This window comes from Acanthisitta chloris, unplaced genomic scaffold, assembly GCF_000695815.1.
Source record: "Acanthisitta chloris isolate BGI_N310 unplaced genomic scaffold, ASM69581v1 scaffold29856, whole genome shotgun sequence".
NCBI classification, from domain to species: domain Eukaryota; kingdom Metazoa; phylum Chordata; class Aves; order Passeriformes; family Acanthisittidae; genus Acanthisitta; species Acanthisitta chloris.
In genome coordinates this window covers 51757-75104 of record NW_008678071.1, presented here as the reverse complement: position 1 = coordinate 75104, position 23348 = coordinate 51757, and the positions used below count along the sequence as shown (strand labels likewise).

At 40.7% G+C, this 23348-nt stretch overlaps 1 protein-coding gene across 1 annotated transcript in view; it reads right to left on the bottom strand.

The window, feature by feature from the left end:
- Positions 1-288: 288 nt before the first annotated feature.
- The window catches only part of PDE7B (phosphodiesterase 7B), a gene marked incomplete at its 5' end in the record, with an annotated part of 32527 nt that continues 9467 nt past the window's right edge, over positions 289-23348 (bottom strand). Inside the window, 10 exons of the mRNA XM_009076755.1 lie at positions 289-675; positions 1164-1244; positions 3902-3998; positions 5942-6086; positions 7113-7204; positions 12460-12591; positions 14433-14533; positions 16181-16276; positions 17872-17935; positions 19207-19358. Coding sequence (XP_009075003.1) covers positions 458-675; positions 1164-1244; positions 3902-3998; positions 5942-6086; positions 7113-7204; positions 12460-12591; positions 14433-14533; positions 16181-16276; positions 17872-17935; positions 19207-19358 — 1178 coding nt within the window. The remainder of the gene's footprint in view (positions 676-1163; positions 1245-3901; positions 3999-5941; positions 6087-7112; positions 7205-12459; positions 12592-14432; positions 14534-16180; positions 16277-17871; positions 17936-19206; positions 19359-23348) is intronic.

Here is a 23348-nt window from a genome sequence, read left to right as displayed (position 1 = left end):
GCCTGTCTCCTCTGGATGCTGAAGATGCTGGTGGTTCAATGTGCAGCCCAGCTGCCAGCCTGGAACGTGTGTGGTGCCCTGGGCCTATATACATATGTCACAGTTATGACCTGTGGTAAATGAATATACAACCAAGAATGCCTCTCTCTCTTCCCTGTTCTCTCAGTCACCTTCCCTGCTGCACAGCAGTCGTAAGGGGCCTGGCCTCACTCTGCAGTTCGTGATCAGAGGTGACCAACGGCGTCAGGCGTGCGCAGAATGGACAGGGGAGAGGAACGTAAAGATCAGAAACCCAGCAGAACCGTGGGCTTGTTTGTGAGCACCCTTACAGCTTCTGCTTTGCCATTTCTTCCCTTTCCACGGTCTTGACAACAGGCTCTTGGCTCCCCGCGATCTTGTTTGCTGCTGCGACCAAGACGGAGATAGCAGTGCTATAAGGAAAAGTGCGAAGCTGCCACTAAGGAGTCTCTTCTTCATTTAATGTCTGTTCCTGGCTGCCAGTCACTTGACCTGAGTGGTCATTGCTCCTACTACTGCTGTGTTGCTTGTGAAGCAAACTTCTCCACTTGGCCTTATTCCTCCTGAGATGGTTTAGCATATTTTCAGATAGGGGAGTATCGCCTGTAAACTGGGCCCACCTCTCAAAGAGTGGCTCAACGATGTATGTCATGAACCCTGGGGAAACACACAAGGGACACCTGGTGAGCAACCAATTAATTCCACAAGTGCACTGCCCTACAGAATGCCTTGAGAGGATACAAAAAGTGGCAAAAAACCTGATGAGAAATAACAATAAACCCTCAAGCAGCCATCAGTTCCTTCTGAAATGCACAGCTTTTGACCAACATGCATGACAAGATATGGCTTTATCTGTGTGTGTGTAACAGCAAAATCTCTGAGAATCAGCATCCCTCTGAAGAGATTTCAGACAAGAGAGTAACCAGTGTTTAATCACACACTGGCTGCAATTTTTCTCTATGGATATTATTTCCCCTATGCAATGACTCTATTGTCTTTCTGTTGAATACTGGCTTCCATAGGTTTCTTTTTTGAACATTGTTAAAAATAATTGGGGGGGGGGGGCATGGTGGAGAAAAGTTTCTCTTTGAGCTTGTGCCATAGTGACATAAACATGGCGAGAAGAGAATGAAATTAATACTTACCAATCTGTATGCTTGGTATTGTATCCTTCTGCTGATTACAAAGGGGACTTATTTCCAGTTCAAATTTTTGTTCCAGATCACCTGCAAAAACAAAGGAGAAAGTATTTTTCTGCCACTTTTATCTCTCCTCCATACCTATACCACACTCTTAGAGTGACCAACTGTGTGAATTTGAGCAGTTGGAATCTTCCACCAATGGTGACCATGTTTAATGTCTAAATACCTTCATTTTTTTGGACTTTAACTTTTTAGGTATCAGAGGAACTGATTATCCATGTAAAGAAAAATCTCTTTAAGAAAAGATGGCTTTTAAATGAACATTAAATCTGAGCATGTAATTGTTCTGAGCTCCTTAATTTTTAAAACACTCTCTCCTGTCAAAGATTTTTAAGACGCTCTAGTTCATTTGCTCACTGCTCAAATGTCTTCCTACTAGAAAATTACAGAATATAAAATTTAGAAGAGATGTGTCTCCAGCAGTACTGCAGTGTGAGTTGCTACTGCATGCTTGTGGGAGTGGCTGTTAAAGGGCAGTGAGATGCAGCTTGACAGTCCACAGCTGTGTCTGCACTAACAAACTAGTAAGGGCCAGACCATAGGCTCCAGCAACGTGTTCATGTGTCAAGAGCTATGGAGTGCAAGTTATAAATGTGGAAAAAGGCTGAAATGAAAAGCCTGTGTTATTATGGTAGTGTAGCTGGGTATCAGATGCACAATCTGCCTGATACAGAGGCTCTGCCTCTGCTGCTGCACTGAACATACTAATTTCCTGGGTAGTCCAGAAGTCCCCAAAGAGCCATCTGCACAGGACTGACTCGAGACAGCAGGCAAAGTGTTTGACTGGACTCTTCAACACCCTCATAGCAGCATATTTGACTAACTGGAGCGGGAGGTCTGTAGGTCCATATCTGGGACTGCCCTAAAGATTCCTGCAGGCAGCTCCTGCTGTGACTGGCCCTGGGGTCTGTTTCGAATTGTTGAAGAAAAGCCTGGCTGGAGGATCTGACACTCCAGATGTAACCTCAGATGGCTCCTGATGCAAAATTGACCAGATTGAGCATTGAGAGGATGCTTATAATATTTTTTTTAATGGAGTTGAGGGTAATCAATAGCAATGACCACGGGTATGATGGAGTGGTCACAGAGGACCAGCTGGATTTAAGAATTCAGCAGAAAAACATCTCAGAGTCTCATGTGCTCATTGCCATCCAGACAACAGTCACTTGTTCTGCTGGAGAGACTGCATTTCCTTGTGCCTGCAATTACTTCATGCAAAAACACTTCATTGCTCTGAGTTAAGTCTTGGGTGTGTTTTTGTTTTCTAAACAAACACTCTCTGTAAGTGCAATGCACTGATCCTTTGTGACGCTTAGCTTGCACACAGTTAATTCTCACTTCTCACCCGTACTGTAGACAGCAAAGGTCCTGCACCTCATGCAGTAACTAGGATTGTACCCAAGCAGTGCCTCAGAGAAGGCTAAGAAGGGCCACTTCCCCTCAGACAGTAATATTTTGTCCACCTGACAGGATTATACAGCCACCAGTGACAGTCTGACCACAGTTTCTGTATATTGCCCCACATTAAATGCTCTTTTTCTCCCTGTGATGCTTCTAACCGGTCTCATACACTTGGGTGTTCCCTTTCAGAGGTATGTTTGAGATGTTAGACTAATAAATGTCTAACAGCTGGGGAAAAAGCTCACATTGATAAGAGCTGAGAGTGCTTTCTTTCTTAGCACGATCCCTCAATATACTAAAGATGAGGTATCACACCTGTCCTCATAGCTGGATATTGATTATGTCTTGACTATACATCTGACTAAATAATCTTGCACCTGGCAAGCTGCTTATGTTGCTTCAAAGACATTAAAGTCAAAGACATTTCACCTGCTTAAACTGACATTGGCTGAAAATTAACTTGGTGACCTATTTGTCCTTGTTATGGACTAACTGTACCAGGTACCAGCTCAGGTGTGGCTTCATTCTGTCGTGCAGAATTTTAAATGAACTGAGAACTTCTTTTTGTGCTCTTCCAGTGTTTCTACTACTTGCCTTTAGCTCTCAGGATGCTCTGAGCAAAGAATTTAGCAGTGATTAAACTCTGCTGCACCCTGTATTGTAGCACAGCATGACCTTGCCTATGCAGATGGAGCCAAATGGTGTAATTACTGTGTTTCAAAAAAAACCCTGCCTGACTGCACTCTCTGCAGGGGTTTGAAAACATTTGCAATAGGTTCTAGCTGAGCTTTGGCTTGCCTGCTTTGGCCCTTTCAACAGCATGCTGGGAAGCCTGTTTGAACCCTTTCTCTGCATTTGCAGGCTGAAGAATGCGTCATATTTGGGAAACAGTGAGGGTAAGGCTCCCATCAGAGTTGTAGTGGGAGCATGAAAAGTGAGATAAAACACAGTGGACAGTGGTAGGATTTTGGGGCAGTGTGGCCCCGGCACTGTTCCAGCTCAGAAACACTAATGGTGACTGTAGAGCTCTTCAGCTGAATTCAAGTGCTGAGGCACAGCAGAGCTCTCCCTCCTGCCTGATACTGCTCACAGGAGCAGCAAGGGCAAAGAAATAGTTGCTGTTCTTCAACACCCTCCCACTTTTCCAATGAGGCAGCTCATTCTTAAGGGACATTTCAAGGCAAGCTGGCTATGCTGACTGCTCCCTCTGACTCACCACACGAGAAACAAGGAGAGCTGAGGTGAAAGGGGAGTGCTGTGTGTTGAAGGGACTGACTGACCTTGCCGGTAAAACTCTTCACAGACCCGTTCACTCCACTGTTTGCTCAGATCCCAAAGCCGGCAAGGGTTGCAAATGTCAGCACACTTCAGTGCAATCTGAAAGCAAGAAGAAAAATAGTGGTGAGGAAAGAAATTACTGTCTAGCAGTGCTTCAGCAGTAGCTCTGCAGTCATGAACACTCCCAGACCTCACCAGCAATGCTGGGAAGGGTTAAGATTACCTTTTAGAGACTCAGCCTTACCCAAATGTGCCCTTTGAGGAAAGAGCATTTATTTAAGCTGCAAACAAAACTTTCATTCAGCCCTCTGCTTTAACACAGTGAGACCAAGAAGAGGGCCAAATTCCAAGGCTGCAAAGTGTTTTGGATATTCCTTGCAAGGAATAAGCCAACAAAAGCCTCAGACTGGCTCCTGCTGACTGCTTGGCTCAGCATCCATGGCTGATGACAAGGAAGGGAAGGGCCAAACTGGTGTATTTGGGCATCGTTTCTCTGTGGTTGCAGTGAGTGACCTTGCATCTCACTTCAATTACACTTCATCTTAATGTCTGCATATTTTTGTTTACAAAGCTAAGCACAGGACTCTCTGCACTGCTCCAGCCTGGTTTCACTTAGTTAATGAGTACTTTTAAGTGCTTCGCAGGGGAATGAGTACAGGAGGGCAAGAGGTTTTTAAAATGAAGTAACTGCTTCAGAAAAGTAAACCATGTAGTAGTTTGCCTGTCTTACTGCCCTGGAACAAGATGTCATGTGCCTTATTTCTTCACAGACTGAACAGACTCAGTTAGCCTGACAGCGTTCAGAAGTCGTTTTGGCACCCGGGAAGAAAACACAGGAAATATTTCCTGTATAAATTCAGACCTGTGAACTGGAGAAGGGAAGTCTCCAAGTCACTTTTATCTCTGGATTAAACTGATTAGCCTTAATGTTACTGTCTATTACAAGGACCTTTCAAACATTCTTTAGTTTATTCGAATCAGTCAAGATTTCTTGATTTTTTTTTCCTTTTCTTCTTCCACAATTAATCCACCAGAAAAGTAAATGTCACCATGTCTGTTCCCTAGTTCTTATCTTCAAAAAAGTGCATTAGAAACTTTCTTGCCACAGTTGAGATCTGGAATTCCTCTGCCTTTGGCATTTACAGAATTTTCATGGCTAATCTGTCCAGAAATACAATAAGCCCATCATCCTGCCCTGCATGGTCAGTGCAGGAATCTGACAGAAGACCGTGTTTGATGCAGGACAGACAAGCAGTTACTACATTTCCCATGCTCCTGGAGGGGGAACAATTAACAGATCAGCACTTCTTTCCTTGCAGCTATCACCTTTTCTGTAACCTTGACAAGAGGAAACATGTGGGTGTTTGTTTTATAAATGATAACAACTATCTAAACTTCTCTAAGTATTTAAATATGAAATTAATGTAACTTCTTCAGAGAAGCATGTATATGCAGATGAAGAGTCTGATAATGACTGCAGCTTAGCTAGAAGGACCAGTGTGAATCTATTTGATTTCTGAATACAGCATGGTTTCTTCATTAGCTGGGCAGATGCACTACGGAAGCATCAGCTGCCATGGCAATAGCTGTCTCTCTGCAGAGGCAGTTTCTAGCATTCATCACACGATAGGACTTGGACACCTGATGTCAGGCTGTCCTGAAGGAACACCAATGAGGGGGCTCTTCTGCACAGTGCTAGAAAATAATAGCAGTGAAGTGACATTTGCCAGAAGAGGCAGAGACACTACAATCAAAGCACTGTTCTGGAAATAATTACTAATTTATCTTCATTTCTTAGCATTTGACACTTTCCTGTACCTGTTTCATTCACAACTTTTTAACTCAAGGAAATTACATAAGGAAACACCAGAGGCACCTTAGGCTTGCCTGACATGCCAGGTGGCAGAAGGAAAGTGCTTATGGCAATGGGTAAGGCGACGCTGATGTCCAGACATCATACGCTACTCTAACATATGCTAGGAAATACTATGACTTGAAAAATTAATACAAACAATAGTGGAAAAAATATCTATTGAAGTTACCTGAAGCATAAAATGTCTGTCTTGTGCATCCTCCAGCCTCAAATCCTGATTGTCAAGGTGAGATTTCAGACGAATCAAAAACTCATTCTGCCTGTTGATGTCTGTTGCCAAGATAAGGGAGCCCAACTGCTGCTCAATGTCCTGTCTGCAATGGAAGAAAGCAAGCCCCTTTAATCATGGAACCATTGGAATTAGTAGCTCAAAGCAACCTGCTATTGATCACAGCTAGCATAAAGCTTCCTCTTACTTTATGGATCCAGTCTGATCTGTTTGGTCAGTCTCTGCTGGGGTTTGCAGGGTACAATCATTCTACCTGCCCAAATGGGCTCAAGACAAATAATATAGAAGAAAAACACTTGGCAAAGGTTGTTCTGCTAGCTTCTAAAAGTGCTATGAAAGTAAAAAAAAACCCACTCCAAAACAGCAGCATGATGCATTGAAAAAAACACTGATGTCTTACTTCAGCTGCTCAGAGCTGGGCAATGACTAACTGCAACTAGGAAGTTACAGTTGAAGTTGTGAAGGACTGAAGTCCTTTAAAGTACAACTGATGTTGCTGCTCTGATGCAAAGGATTTCTGGAGGGATATGAAGCTGTTTATATTCTTGGTAAGGTCACCTGTGATTTAAAATTTAGTATTGCAGTCTGTTCATTGGTTCAATCTCCATTCCTTGGTGGGACTAACACTGCACAAACACAGCAGGTAAAAACTAGCAGCAACTTGGCCAAGGTGTTTGTTGCTGCTCTTTTTTGCTTCACTCATAATGACTGAACCATGCTTCCTCAGTCAGGAGTGGAAGTCCTGAACAGTCCTGATGCTACTCAAAAAACTTCTATTTTGTATTTCATGCTTTTTAATGACTAAATCTTTCCATATTCAGCTGGTGCTATGTAAAATGTACAATGGCAACAGTGGATCTAGAATCCACTCCTGTTGGGACTCCCAGTGTTCCTGGACTGACTGTGGCCATTCCTGTGCTGCAGAAGTGGCTACGCCTCAGGAAATACTTCTGCTGTCTAACTTTGCCTCATGATTTCATACCAGCACCAAGAGAGTTCAGTAAGTTCAGCGTATGCTGAAGCCTGGGCCTCTTTGCCACTGTCCTCCTATGAAGAGTGAAGGAAGCCATGGACTAGTGTCAGTGATGCATTTCTTCTGGTGGACACTTACGTCACCTCCTTGGGCAGGTGTGCGAGGAGCCGTGACTCTCGAAGCATGCCTATTGTAGATCTCCAGTGGTGGTTTTCCAGCACTGAAATGTTCTAGAGAGGAATAACAGCAACAAATTCAAGGATTAGGCAGGTATCCATGGTACAGACACAGATTTGCCCTATGACAGGATACCTAGAGCAGGTTGGACACGCCGTAACACAAGCCTAAGGTGTGGGCTTTTCAGTCTCCTTTCGGATCTGAGTAATTGGTTGAGATTTCTGTTGTTAAGGACCTTGTGCTCCTGGGTTTCTTAGCTAAGGTCAGCCCTAGGGCCCTGTTGTTCTCCAGTCTTTGAGCCCTGCTGTGAACAGAGGAGCTAATCTCATCTAAGTGGGAGGTAGCTTTCATTCTAACAGATTTATTAACAAATGAATTAAAGCAGGAGCACAAAATCATATTTTTACCTCCTACTGATCCCGGGTGGACTTCTTGGCCTCTGCAGTTTGAATGCAGAGCAGACAAGAAAAAGAAAACTAAATGCCACATTTCCCTTGGAGTCAGGGCCCTGGAAGCTGCCTGCAGCTGTTCAGTGAAAGTAAGAGGAGCAGCAGTACTGCTGAGCATTTGCAGGCTCCAACAACTTAGTCTGCAACAAATTTTGAGTCCTATTTGCTTGCTTCCAATTAAGTGGAACCAAAGTTAGGCTGGAAAAAAATTGCTAGGGAACAGAAATCCAGCTTTCTAGGTTGTCAGTAAATTACAATAAATTGGGCATCTTGTGTCTGATGACTTTAAATTACTATCCTAATACACAATGCATTTGCCAATCAGCACTTGTTAAGTTCACAGAGTACTTTCTACCATCGAATGCCTCAGAAATGTCACTTGTTCAGAAACCTCTAACATCTGATCCCTGAGCAGTTTATGGCTTTTGCAGTAGATAAGCACTGGATTAAAAAACCCCAAAACACAACCAAACCTTCTGAGCAGGTAGCAGAGCAAGGACTCCACCCTGTCACTGCCAGCTGAGAAACCAGAGTCAGAATCCCTCTCTCCAGCCACTGTTAATCTCTGGCTCCCTTCTGCACAGTCCCACAGCTCTGAGGTGTTGCTGCCATAGTGCTGCCTTTCCTGTGGGACATAATGCACAGCTTCCACTTTTCTAAGAGCATCTGAACACTATTTTCTCCTTAAGGCTTCCCCATCCTCCTTTGCAATCCTGTCATATCTAATGACTGTTGAAATACTAAACGTTGCCAATAACCAAGATCCAATTCACATTTTGATCATCTTGCCGGTATTTTTCTTCAAATTTCATGTTCAAAGTTAGTGCAAAGGTAAGAGTGCAAACTGAATTGATTTCCTATTACAGTACTTTCTGTTCCTTTTGAATTCACACAAACAATGTTGTTTGGTACTTCACAGATACTAGGGAGAAAAAAGAAAATAAAACCAACTCCAGAACTTTCAAACCATGAAAAGACTCTTAAGAAAAACTGACAGACTCAGATCCCAGCATTAGCTAGGCAAAATCTAAATTACTTTTAACAGCAATTCTATTCATTTGCCAGCCTAAATATCCCTTTTCTCCTTATGCCTAAATACATCAGGATGGACTTCTGCAACCCTACACTCTAGCCAAGAAAAAATAAAGGAATGTAATAGGCCATAACAACAATTTTTTTGCTTTTTGCACCTACCCAGTCTCAGAGCTGAATCCTGGTACAGGCTGCCATCTTCCTATCCTAAAGTAAATTAGATGAACTTTACCTGACTGTCACCTTTGGTTTTTGGGACAGTTTACACTTGTTTAAGACAGTGCCTGTATGTGTAAGTTCCTGCAGCCCTGGTGTGACTGCAACTTTGAAACATCCCAACTGGGCATGTGCTCCCACATCCCTTCCTGCAAGGCAGTGTTACTCACTGTGAGGAGCTGCTTCAGCAGCATCTACCTCACACTCCATGGATGCAATGGCTCTTCGGCCATGCTGAAAACCAGCCAGAACAGGACTGAGTACGCAGGCATCTGAGAACTTTCCTGCATCCAATTAATAGTTACTCAAAGGAAAAAGCAAATGTGGGTAATCACCCCAGAGTATTTCTACTTCTGTAAATTTCTGCTCTTTCCCCGATAACGGGAACCTTAAACTAACACTGCTGTGCTGTCTAGTTTCCCACAGTGAAACTACATGGAGGAGGGAAAAGGAAAGGTCAAGTTAACAAGCAACAACCGAGCATGAAGTCATATGATTCCCCTCTTAAGCATAAGGAGCCAGAATCCCTGAAGCAGCTGCCAACAATTAGTAGAGTCAGCTAATCCACCTAGGAACACACTACTGCCTTATTAAGACTAATTGCCATGAGCTATCTGATTGTCTAGGCTGGTAGGCAGATAACCCATGCAGGGAGAAGTCTGCATGCTGGCCTGCAGACTGGGGTCCTCAGCTCTGCTTCCCCTGGCATTTGATTTTTTACAAAAACCTGGTAGCACAGGTTTGCTGCACTATAGGACCTGCCTCTGTTACATTTACAGCCTAAATCCAGTGGACTGCTATAGCACAGACCTAAGGACTGTGAGGGGAAAAACCCATTTATTTTACTGAAACTATCACAATATCTCCAATCTTTGACTTTCCCTGAGCTCTCTGAACCACTGCACTTGATACATGCATTTGGAAACAGGTAACAAATTCAAGAGAGGAAGACTTGCTATTAACTAGGTGCAGAGTAAACTTCAATTTGAATTCAGTTGAAGGGGATCTAAATTTCTTTCTATCTAGTCATCTATTCTTAGTCATTCAGAAGGTAGTTTAACTACACAATGCTGAATACCCCAAAATAACACTTTAATTATAAACAGTGCTTTTAAGGAAGACTACAAAGTAGAACTGTTAAAACTGATGCCCAAAATACATTTTCCCATTTCCAGCTTATATACATCTATAGTAAAGTTGTAAAGTGTTGTTTCATAGTTTTCTGAAACCTGTTTTGTACTACAGATGTTGTATGTGATCATTCCACACTTCTAAACTCTTGCCCCTCATTTAAAAGCCAGACAATGAAAGTTAGAAGCAAACCCTGCAACACATAACAAGGAATGCTACTGTGCTCACAAGAGAACTAAGTGACCTCCAGATCCCTCCCATCACCTTCTGCACTCTCAACTGTCTTTGTAATCCTGGAGACTTGAATGAGGCTCCTTTTTTTTTTGTGGAAAATTATGGTGCAATCACATGCAGACTCTTGTAGAAATTACCCAATAGATTAAAAAAAATAATTTATTTTCAAACTAAATCAATACTTGAAAGCTCTGAAGTCCCTGATGATGTTATCTATCTTCCTGAAACTTCACAAGCTGTCAAACACTGCATCTTTTGTCAAATACTGACTGACCTACCCCATTTTGCAAACCTTTGTTTTTCCAAATGTAAAGTTCTAATTTAAATGTCGAACAATCAAAAGCAAAGAGATGGCACACATGGATAAGCCTACTGTCCCAGTGACAGATGACTGCCAGCTATGTTAAAACTTACTTTCACTTGATCATTTTTCTGATTAGTTTCAGCACTTCTGTGGCTCTGCTACTTAAAACCCCAAAAACCCAAGAACCTTTTGGTTTCAGTTTGAAGCACATGTTAAAGTACATGTTTTAAAGACTATTTGCTGAATCTAAATTTTTGGCTAAAATTGTTTTCAGTAAAACTTTTTTCCAGCACTTATTTTTATTGGCATCCATCTACTGTATACTACTAAAATCTTTGGAAACAATCTGGGATCAATTTCAGATAAAATAATGTAAGTCAAACTTGCCAGTGAATGTTCCTAAGTAGGGTACTTAAAATCTCATTTGCTGTTGAAGGATTGCATTTTCTGCATTGTCACTGCCTTTCTAACCAACATGGGTAAGTATGTTCAAGCCCAGTTAACCGAGCAGAAACCAGCTCTCCAAGACACTAATATTTTATTTTAGCTATATTTCTTTCAGATTAGCCTCATTTTTCAATCTAATTATATACTGCTGTTTCCCACTATTAATTTGAGAAGGAATTGTTTATACCTTTTCACAGGACAAGGGCTTTTGTGGAATGGCTCTACTCATTCCTTTTCAAAGAACCCTTAATGTAGCATTCCCAAAGTCCTCTGGCTTAGGGCCCTGGCTTTTCTTCCTCCTCACTCAGCTGGCCTGACATTTAGAATAGATTTGAGTAAAATGGACCAGACACACATGGTTGTGACTGAATAAGCCGCACTGGCTTATGTATGGTAAGTCCAGTTACAGTTTTCAGTGTTTAGCATCACTGTGCCCCAGCTGGGGCTCCTACAGTCCAACACATTGCCATGTCTGAGAGCAGGACAGTTGCACCATTATACAATCCACTTCTTACAGGAAAACCCAAAGGTTGCTTGAGTAGGGCAGAACAAGAGAGACTCTCTTATCTAGTAGTAAGCACATCACAGCAATCTCTCAACATGCTAAGTATGTGTAGAAAGGTACATAGCTAGCAGTGAGTCTTCAGTTAGATTAATTTTTATCTTGAGATATTCTGCTTCTGACACCTTATTATAAAGGCTGAAGTTGACTCTTCCAAAGGCTAGAAATCAATACCATCTCCGTTTATTACCTCTGAATTATGGTTAGTGCAACCAAAATTACTATTTATGGCATTGCTCTGGCATGTATATGTCAGTACAATGTAAAGAATAGAGATGTGCATATATAGTAACATGTACATGCGTGTGAAGATTACACATATAGCACAGTGGTAGATAAAATACAGAGCCACACTGATTGCCATGGGCCAAAACTACAAAAGCATTCAAAAAGGACCACAAAAATCAGGACAGCATGGCTTCATTGGTACTTATTGAACAAGTGGGTCTATGTTTTTGTTTCAGGAAGTTTTCTGCTACTGCTTGCTAGAGCTGGAAGGATGTACACCAGGTGAAGGACAACTCTATGCTTATCCCAGGCTTATGTTTCTCTCTGAGATCTTTTACTGACTGCCCTCAGAAACAGGATACTGGAAACTGGACACTCTGTCTCATTGTGATTTTAAATCTCCTACCCACAGTTCCTCACCCCAGATGATCTACAGCAGAAATAACCCAGACAACTGATTTGGCTTAAATGTCAACTAAATCTGACATTTCCAGCTTCTTCCTCATGTGTATCACCTTTGCTGTAAGAAGTAACACCCAGTGAGGAGCATAAACTGTGGAGACTAAAGTGCAGGATGATGATCTGGCACTTTAGATCCCTTGATCAGCATCCTCCTGCTGCCAGATTTCCGCATGAAAGTTTACTGCAAATTGCTTAAACTCTATTTGACACCATTTTACATATTAGCAACTTGAGCAGTTTTACCTGGTACAGGCTGGCAAGGTGGTGTTTAGTTTTAATCAGAAAGGGTTGGTTGACCCCTGGATGATCCACATCATGAGCTGCAGCAGCTAGCAGTCCGAGCATGATGTCCAGCGGGGTGAGGAAGTTGGCAAGCTGAATCATCACACACATTAATCACAACATGAACATGAACAGTAAACACTTTTTTTCCCCTTGCAAATAAACAAACCAGCTGACATCATGGCACTGACTGGTTTTGTAGACATTTGCATACAAATGTCAAATACAAAATAAATATTGCGAACAACCTTTCGAAGGTGACTGTTGAACAAACATCTATAAAGACACTACACTATACAATCATGTTTTATTACAGCCTGTATTTCTTATCTCTTTATCATTTATGGCAATATAAGGATTGTTGTAATAGAAGTGCTTGAGCATAGTCTAAGAGATTCAGTTAAAAAAACTAAACAAATATACTAACAGGTTGGCATGCGTTAGCATACATGGTAAGAGCTCTGCCTCACACAGCATTTAGTAAACCCAACAACAGATCAGGCTTCATTTTTCTAGCACAACACCATGTTATAAAATGCAGAGTTTATAAACTTTTGAAATTTCAAACTTGGCTGTTAGATATTTCAGTTCAAGTATGTATGTTTTATTAGAGAACATAATTTGCCCTTCTAGCTTCAAGTATCCAAGCTTGAACACCTGTCCAGAATTTTTTCTTGCTAAAAAGGTAATTTAGAAGCAAATTTTGTTATAACTGGAAAAAAAAAAGAAAAAAGGAAGTCTTAGCATACTGTTTCTGAGAGTGAGGCAGTTATTACCAGCCTGATGAGTCTGTACACAGTACAGGTCTATGATCTGAAAGAAGTATTCTGACATGAGAACTGAAGAGCAGTATGACACAGGTTCTGGATGTTGGCAATCCTCCACACTTCCTGCAGAAGGGACTTGAAGATCTTGCAGGAGATGAAAATTCAGGAAAGCTGAGGCCTGGTCCTGTCCTCACCATTATTATATTGTGGTCTAACAAACTGCCAGTTCTAGCAGAACATCCTTTCATTTGGAATCATAGAATCATCAAGGCTGGAGGAGATCACTAAGGTCATTGAGTCCAACCATTAACCTGCCACTCTGCTGTAACCCCTATATCATATCCTCCAGTGCCAGATCCAGACTCCTCATCACTTCCAGGGCTGGTAACTCCACCACTTCCCTGGGCAATGTATTCCAGTGCTTGGCCACCCTAACAGTGAAAAATATTTTTCTAATCTGTCGAAACTGAATCTCCCCTGTCTCATTTTATGGCCATTCCCTCTAGTCCTCTTACAGCAGACATGGCAGAGAAGACCATCCCCCACCTCTCTACAACCCCCTTTCAGGTAGTTTTAAGTCAAGCCAGAAAAGATTAGTTATGTTCTTATATTGTGGCTCAGCACTGCAGTATCACAATGCCATCCAGTAACACATAAGGCAATGTCACACCCCTATGCTGTGAGGACTTGCTGCAGCAATCAAATGCTGCTGTTTACTCATGCAGAGAACACCCTTGCAACAGACCCAATTGAAAGGATCACTTTCCCTTTTCCTGGTGTGGCATGGCCCAATTTGGTATTTTGAAATACTGATGTGAGGAGCTTATGCCCTGAGGTGACTGAGACACAGGCATGGATTGCCTTCTGCTCATTTTGATGGGAGGAGAACTGCAGGCACTGGTGGGTGGCTGATACACACTGTCAGGGTGGCTGGAGCTCCTATATCACTGCTTAAGACATGTTGCCTGCACGATGAGAAGTGACTCAAGTAGCCTGACTGAAATGTCTGTAATCTGTAGCTGACTCTGCTCCAGACTTGTTACTGACTTCCAGCATCCTATCATTTTCTGCTATCTAAAAATAGCTTTTTCAGGTTTTATTTCAATCCTGGGGAAAAAAATCTGAGAAACATCTGAAAGCAACATCAGTGTGAAAGGTTATCATTACCTTGGGCTCCCTCAGATAGCAGTGCATAGCTTGTGTGACATCAGCAGCATGGACAGCATTGTGGTATGGGTTTTGGCTATGGTAATCTTCTTGAACCATAACTGGGAATCAAAACAGAAAACAAAGATCCTTTTGTCTCTGAATGCCATGGCCACAAGTGGGAACTGGACTTAAAATACAATCTGAGGTTTTGCAGTCAGCTGCCTAAGGAGTTTCTTCAAATAGCTTTAGCTTATTTAGATTGCTGCTCTTATTGGGATACCTTAAGAGGAAAAAACGCATGAAAAGATTTGTGAGGCCTGAGGGGATATGCTGGGTCTAGTGCATAAATCAACTCTTTCTTGCCTTAGTGAAGGCTCTCATTCAGGAGTAAAATAAACAAGGAGGAGAGGCACATTTATCCACAACGGAGTGTAATTATTTAGGCTGCTGTCATAGGGGAGTAGTGTGCCATTAAGGCAGCACCACCTATTTTGCAGCAGCAGGGAGTGAGGGCCTGATATCCTGGCATCATTTGTTATTTGGGTGACACACTACAGCCAAAGGCATTCCTACATCCCCCAGGCAAAGAATCAAAAGATACAGCATTGAGGTATTCAGAACAAAACCTTCTGGGATAATTTCAGTCACATCTATGTGTTCATTTTAAAATACCAGCCCCTCTTGCTTTACTTTGCAATGCTGGAACTGGTCCAGATGGACCTTTTAACTCTCAGCATTCACTTGCTTGTTCAGCTGTTTCACAGAATCACTGAGGTGTGTGCTTCACACCCATCCGTCCCTTGCCGTAGTCCCTGTACCATTAGGTGGTCTTGGGACATCATCATGTGAACACTGGCAGCTGCGTGTGATCTTGCCCAATGATGCCAGCAAATTAAAAAATGGAAAGGTAACAGGCAAATTTCCCATGGTGATTGTTGCTAGCATGGGGTATGCCTAGCTTCACAAGCATCTGAAGGTACAGTGGGTAATCCTTTAAACTCTGAGTACCACTAGCTCTAGTTATCCGAGCGTCAACTTCATAGCTGTTCACAGGAGTTCAGAAACAGCAGGGAGATTTTGTCTGTCTCCACACTGGAGGAATGCTTTTCCAGAAGCAACAATAAGGCAGTCTTAAAAGAAGAGACCCTGCCTTGGAAACTCTGCCTGACAGCCTAACAAACCAGCATTCAGCTGCATTCAAAATCTGATGCAAAAAGTAATTGATTTTGGCCAATTTCTTCTTTTGGTTCACTGACAGCATGGGGCTAATATTTCTGTTGGCAGTAACAGCAGCAGGGGCTTTCATCAGCACTATTCAGTGCAGACAGCTTGATATAATTTGTTAAGTTTTGCACATAAGCTTTTAGCTGCCCTGGGTCTCAGTGGTCTGTTAGTCACTAAAGTAATTATACTGCACCACAATTGTCCTGTGCACGGGTAGGTTCTGAGAGGTCTGTCTGTCTGTCTGTGTGGGCCTACAGCTGGCCACAACTCTGCATGGCATACTTTATTTTAAATCACCAGTGCAACTGCGGTATTGGGATGCTTCAGCCTGATGCAGAGCCTTTTGAAGTCCCTCCACTGACTGGGTACTGCACAAGTACCTGTAAACTGTATGCTAATATATCTCATAGAAATGTTTTACTGAAATATTTGCAATAACATCATGACTTTTACATAGATACACAGACCAAGCCAGTGCCTTCTCTGATGCTCTACTTAAGCTGTAAACTTCATTCAAAGATGGCTTTGAGGTGAGCACTTACCTAAAAACCTGTGTAATGTAACCATGTCTAACTGGAAATGGTGAATAAGTCCATGCACATTGAAGAGGTGACAAAGCAGTGTTACAAGGCTGTTTCCTAAAAGCAGAAAGGAACAACTGTCAGATTCTGTTAACATGTAGTTACAAACCAGGCAAGACTAAAAATCTTGGTAATTTCCTATTAGTCAGCTCCTATCACCTATCATATGAGCTTAGATGACACTCATACTCAGAAGTCACTTATATAAATTACTCCTATATATAATCAAGAGTTGATGGCATGACTGTATCATGTGTCTGACTGAGTGTCATTCTCATGTCTAGATGTCATAAAGTTGCTGGTTCAGCGTGACATAGAAGGCAAACTGACATGGTTTTAACTGGAAATCTTTTGACAGGCTTGTTTGAGAATGGCATCATCTTCATAATTCAGAGCTACCTCCAGGAACAACAGAACGGAGAATGCCTTTTCTGCCACTTCAGTCTGCCATACTGCACTAATGCATTAATTACTAAAAAATCAGCAGTTTATAGTTAATTTTTTTATTTTACACATGGCTGTACAAACATGTAATTAACCTACATACCTAGCTTAGCTACAATTGCATCTCATCATGATGATGCAGACATTGTCACTGATGATGAGTTGCAGCATTTATGGTCTCAAGTCCCACTGTAATGTTGCTCTGGCCTTACTGTGAATCCAATACTGTGAACAGTGGCAAAATTGAGCCTACCTAGTATTACATGATCAACTATACATACACAGAATATTTAAAACAGTTTGCACTGCTTAAATCAGCAGCAATGTTTCCAGAAAGGTTAGATAAAACACCCCAAACTAACCAATCCATACAACATATAAACAATGTTTGAAGGGTCTTTTCTTATTTAACGTAACTCACAAATAAAATTAATATATGTATGAAGAGGACATGGAAACTTATTTGCTCTTCACTACTGAGCAGGCACACAAAAAGGTTAATTCAGAAGAAATAGATTTTTGCTTCCCAGGCATTTGCAGTCCTTTCCACTCTTCACTGCCAGTCACTCAGCTGAATGACACACTAAGCCAACTTTTTTCTACAACTTCCGTCCCAGCCAAACTGAATTAGACTGGGAGTGAGGAATGAGGGATCTCAGTTCTATGACCATGCAAAAAGGGGAAAGGTGTGGTCATGACCCTCTTCAGTGACACCATCAAGAGACATTGGGGGTGGTGGGTGTTACAGGCATGTATTTAGATGAAACATTTCACAGATTTTTACTGCCTTAATGAATTTCCTAATTTTTGCTGCTGAACAGAAGTAAGAGTATCTTCAGTTAAAGGTCCCTTGTGTTGACAGAAACTGATTGATCATGGAGATCTGGATTTACTGACCAATGTATCTAACACGTATATTTGAAGTACCTTGGGAATTTCCCAGGTAAAGGAAACAGAAACACCTTCTTGAAAAGGTGACCACAACAATGCAGAGATTAGCTTAATACAAAATCACACTTGAAACAATACCCTATAGTTCAGGAAAAGCCTCAAAGAGTTCCAGGATATGATTTTTAGAGAAGTTAACTGTCAAATTTTTCTTCAGTAATCTAAACTGGAAACATTTAGGAATTAATTAATTAGGGTCTTTTGGAAAAGTCACATAAGAGAGACATTAAAATAAAAAATTACTTAAAAGGATTACTTACCATTCGTCAAGCGGTCAAACAAGAATATGTCAAAATCCCACATTCCCACTTTGGATAGCATGTGCTGGGAAAAACAAATATGAAAAAGCAAATGACTCATATGTCAAAATGTAAAGCAGATCTTAATTATTATTTATTTATTATTATTATTTAATTATTATTCCACCTTAATCAATCACAGGATTGGTTGCTGAAGCTTTAAAGTTTTGTTTGGGAAAGTCATAGAGGTGTGTTTGAAATATCAGACATCAGGTACCAAATGTAGCTGTACCGCATAAAATATCACTTGCATTTTAGCCTTCTAAATGGTGCTCAAACAAGGAATAATATAAACCAAAATACTATAAAAATGTTCCCTTTTACTGCACAAATTCTTTATCGTTCTTTCATGTCCCCAAATCGATTCAGTAAGAATTCTCTTAGGTTTTTAATACAGTAAAATACAATCTTAGCTCTCCGAGTGAATATGAGTTACAATTTGCTAAACAAACTAATACACAGGAATATAATATATATATTTTATAAACTTTGACACAGTGCTACTGTGAAGCTCACTCAGATATACAAAGGATCCATCATTACCACCATATACAGTGTTTTTACAGCTACATTGGTTCAGTCAAGAGTCTGAGTCTGGACTAGCTTTTTATGACCTACAAAGGCGTAAGACTGAATGAAATACACATTCACTCCTATCTCTTAGTCTATATTAAAACCAGTTCCGGATTCTTAATTACTTTCTAACACCTGGCACATAATCTCCTCCTGCAGAGAATAAAAATTGCCTAGGCACATAATCCCAATGCCATCACTTGGGCAAGTGTGGTTAGGAAAAACCATTCAAAGCAAGTATGAGAGTTGCGAAATAAGATAATTGTATTTTGATCATTGTGAAATTCTTTGCAGTAAATATTCCCTGTTTCCTAGCCTTTGCCCTTATGGAGGGCTGTTGTGGGCTGCCTAATAGCTGCTCCATACCAGCTGAAGGACAACTGTCTTTTTTCAAGTGGATGAACTAAATCTCGTGGCGAGGCTGTATTTACTTGAATCTGTAATTTAGCCAGGGATCCTTCATCCATTAATAAATCCAGATTATAATTTCAGTTGTTGGAATCTGAAAATGCTGACTAGATTTAGACGTTTTCTTGTTGCTTTGAGACCTAAGCCTTTAAAGCTGTAACCATACAAGAGGAACGGACAGCCTGCTGTGAGTCAGGCACGTAACGCGGGTCATTTCAGAAAGATCAACCATGAATTTGTTTATCTGAAGACTGAAACAAAATTGACACTGTGCAATATTATTAAAAGAAATGGAGAGCTGGAGACCTGTCTTACCCTTGCTTGCCCAAGGTAGTCCTCATCCAGCAGGTACAGAGAGGCTTGTGGTACAATTCCACGCAGTAACCGCGATGCATGGAAATACCTCTGGAAACTTAACAGTCTTTTCACTTTTTTCTTGGTGCCGATTTCCCCTGAGAGCGTAGTATCTGTGAAAAGCAATCAGTACAGAAACCATGAAACCCAAGATGATGGATGACATTATCAATTACTTAATAAGAGAAAGACCAAAAGCTTTAAAATAGTGATACAAAAATCGTAAAATTCATGCTTTGTGCTAATCCACATGAACGAGCAGTATTCAAACTGCTGTTCTTCAGCGTTACATATCTGTTTAATTCAGAAAAGAAATATGTTCCAGTAAAAAGACTACTAATGTAGGTCTTGGAAGATCTGGGTTCACTACGTTGCCTGTCACAGACTTTAATGTGATCCAGGCTAAGTCACTGGCATGTGTGTGCGTGACATATCACCTAGCTGCAGATGTCCAGAGGGAATCTAAATGACTAGACAGAGTTAGGTACGGGAAAACTGCTCTTACTCTTCTGTGCCTCTGTTCCCTAACTATACAACTGAGAACAGCACTGCTACCTCACAGGAGTGTCATTGGAATTATTAAAAATGGCATTGCACTAGTGTTCAGGGTGATCTTGGGTATGAAATCAAGAAAGTGACACCAAAAGAGACTGCAAAATACAGTTTGAAAATACAAATGTCTGACCCACTTTCGGAAAGTGAGATAAAAGAGGGAAAGAAATAATAGGTTAATATTCCTATTGTATTGTCTGCTATCTTTCTTACTTATTAAATCAAATTATAAATGAAGAAAGTATTTTAGTTCTGCAATTAGGAAGGCAGGTATATTCAGATAATACATGCATTTCTGGTTACACAACACAGTATGTTCTTTTCACCCAGTGCCAGGATAATTCTAATTCCCTAATGCTGTATTATGAGATTTTCATATAGAGCTAAATGTGACACAAATAAATCACTAATTAGAGTAATTAAATTACCTTATTGTTAGTAAGAAAAACACACAGGGTTCCTAAAACTCATAGTAATTTAGGTAATTTCATCTGAACTTTTAGCAGAACTTCCCATACAGTTGTGGTGTTTTCATTTTGCAGACTGGTGTAAGTTTTGAAAAAGAAAGGACAGAAACCGGACAGTTGGTCAAAGGCAGTAAGGTTCAATACAGCTTTATTTGTAAGATGAACCTTGTAAGAAGCTAAGATTAAACACTCTTTGATAGAACAAAAATGATTTCTTGACAATAAGAAGCTCCATAGCAATTCAGCAAAGCAAATTCAGCAGAGCAAATCATAGGATTTCAGGTTTAAATAAGAGCTCATGAAAAATATCCAGGCACTGAAGACTTTATCTATTTTTCCATTTCTTTTTATAAAAACATACTGAAGGTTTGTTCTGCTGTGAAATTAAAATATCACTTTGCCTGCTGTTTTTATAAGTAGTATTATTCTGAAAGGATTTTCAGAGAAATTGTTAAGGTGTTTTTTGATCATAGATGGTTCAGTATTTGATTTCTCCAACAGATGTGTGAGCACTTTCTGCAGCAAGTTTCTTCCTTGTTAAGTAATCCAACAGCTATTGAGTGGCACAAAGTGGGTGACAACATCAAAAAAAGCCATCCTTACACATTGATTTCAATATAATTTCCAAGTAAGTCAGTCTCACGGTTCTCATGGGCAGTCTGAAGACCCCACTGAGTTTTGATAATATAAAAGCACAACATAATTTTATTGCAACTTGACAAGCCATGTGTTTTCCAGAATGCAAACAGTAACAATGCCACTACTGTACCAGCCTGAAGGTTAGGTTTTCGTTTATGATGTGCCAGCACCTGCCTTAATTCTCTCACACGTTTTAAAAGCTGGAACAATTTCATGGCCCGTTGAAAGAGTGACTAACGTAGGTGTGAACAGTTACCCGGTGGTAGTGACATGTGGAGGAACTGGTAGACTTGTTTTTGTATTTTGCTACTAAGAAATGGGTAGCATTCAGTTTAATTCCTGCATAACAAAACACTTAAAATAAATTCACTTCTAAAATTTTTGTCAGCTGTTTCTCAGCTTTCCAACTTTCCTACTCCCATCTTTGTCCCCAAACTGTCATTGCTTTCAGGTAACAAGTTTAAATTCTAAAGTACAAAAACCTTTACATTTGTACATTAAAAATTAGTAGTTTCCCTCACTAATTTTTCTCTAAATTACTATACTTTTCCAGTTAATACAGATGACTGAAATTACCACCTACACTCCCCTAAGCTGTCTTTAAAATTCACACATAGAGTTGCTGTGGATGATCTGAAGGTGAAGGTTTGGCTCTAGTCCTAACAAGCAGCTGTATGTTGGTTTATGAAGAAGTGGTTATTTTATCCTTTGGCTTACCAGATCATTTCAGTAGCAAAAGTAATACTTGCCAAAGCACAAACACATCAGGTGGAAACAAGTAAATTCATATTATGAAATATATTTTCTGAATTGAACCATCAAGCTTGCTGCCTATTGCTCTGTATGGTTGTCACAGGTCTCAATTCCAACTCAGCCATCAGCAGACAGTGCCTCTGAAACATGACTTGATGCTTCAGCTGAACACTGTATTACAATATATTATGCAAAAAAGATTACCCACAATAATCAGTTGCCCTGTATTCTTATTCATAAGGGAAGAAGTTCATAGTACTGATAAATAGTAGCAAATGTAGTTTCAAAACTGAGTTCTTGACAGAATGGCCTGAAGCCTGCACTGCAGGCTACCCACACTCTGACCTGAAGGACATCATGTTAAAATCACATCCTTTGGGTTATTTCAGTAATAATTGACTTGTCTGTGAATCACAGGATTTACCAGACGACTGCTGTGACCCGTAACAGATTACTAGGACATCTGCATTAATGTACCATATTATAATGGTATCTTGCATAAAATTAGACCAGGACTCTGCCCCTCTCTGTGCACAGCACACTCCAAACTAGTATAATCTCCTTTTTCTCTTTTCTTTCCGTTCCCAAGATCACTGTCAAACAACGAAAGAGAAGCACAACCACACAGAGCTGAGAAAAAAAAGGCTGATTAAAATAGAAGAGCCAAAGGTGAAACAGTCAAGAGTGAATGCTCAAATTCTGCCCTCAGCTCAGCAGCTGCACCTGAATCTCCAAGCAAAAAAGAGCTAATCCTAGCACATGGGATCCACAAAAATCAAGCTGGGGTTTTAAGATTAAATTAAGGGTTTATGTGAATGACATATAGTAATACATGACCATTCTACTTCTTTACTGACAACTGTAAATTTCAATTTAAATTCTAAAAATAAATTTTTGACGATGACACCTGATACAAGTCATACAGTTCCTTTGAAATACAGAGAGTTATTGATACCTGTTTCTAATTAGGTTAAATTGAATTACAAAGTAAGTGAATCAAAAATATCACCGGAGATATCCCTTAACTTCAATTGTGGAACTACGGGTACTAAAGCATATGCTATAGTGTCTGGTTAAAGAACACAAGCTGCAATGCTCATATGGGAAGGATTTAGTAATTATGTGCAATTTTGAAATGAACATGAAATGTCTTTAGTTTATACTCATAAAACTTCCCTGAGACCTGTGTTTATCTTTAATCATCATGGCAACTTCTGAATGTTTTGTTTACCTAAAACCCCCCCATAATCTGCATATCTTAAAAGATGCTCATTCCCATATGCCAGAGTTACTGCCTAGCACAGGGGTTGGAGAAACCCTTCTCTGTATACCGAACAACATTACTGTATGAATTACACAGACATCTTGTATGAATTACATACATGCTTACAGAAGCATTTGTTCAGGCACTCCTCTCAAAGCTTAACTCCTACCTCCAAAAAGCCCAGGCAGCCTGAGCACACAGTGTATCTCCTGGTGTTTCAGCAGGCAACAGAAGTGGCTGCATTTTTCTATAGGTAATTTGATAGCCACATCATGTACACACACCCCAGCAGACCATGAGTGATGTCTGCATACTGCATGTGGCCCTCGAGAGGTTAATAAGCTACAGGAATCAATGGTTGCCTTCTCTCTCCTAACACAGTTCCTTCAGTTACACAGATCTTCTTGCCTTAGAATGATCTATGGCTC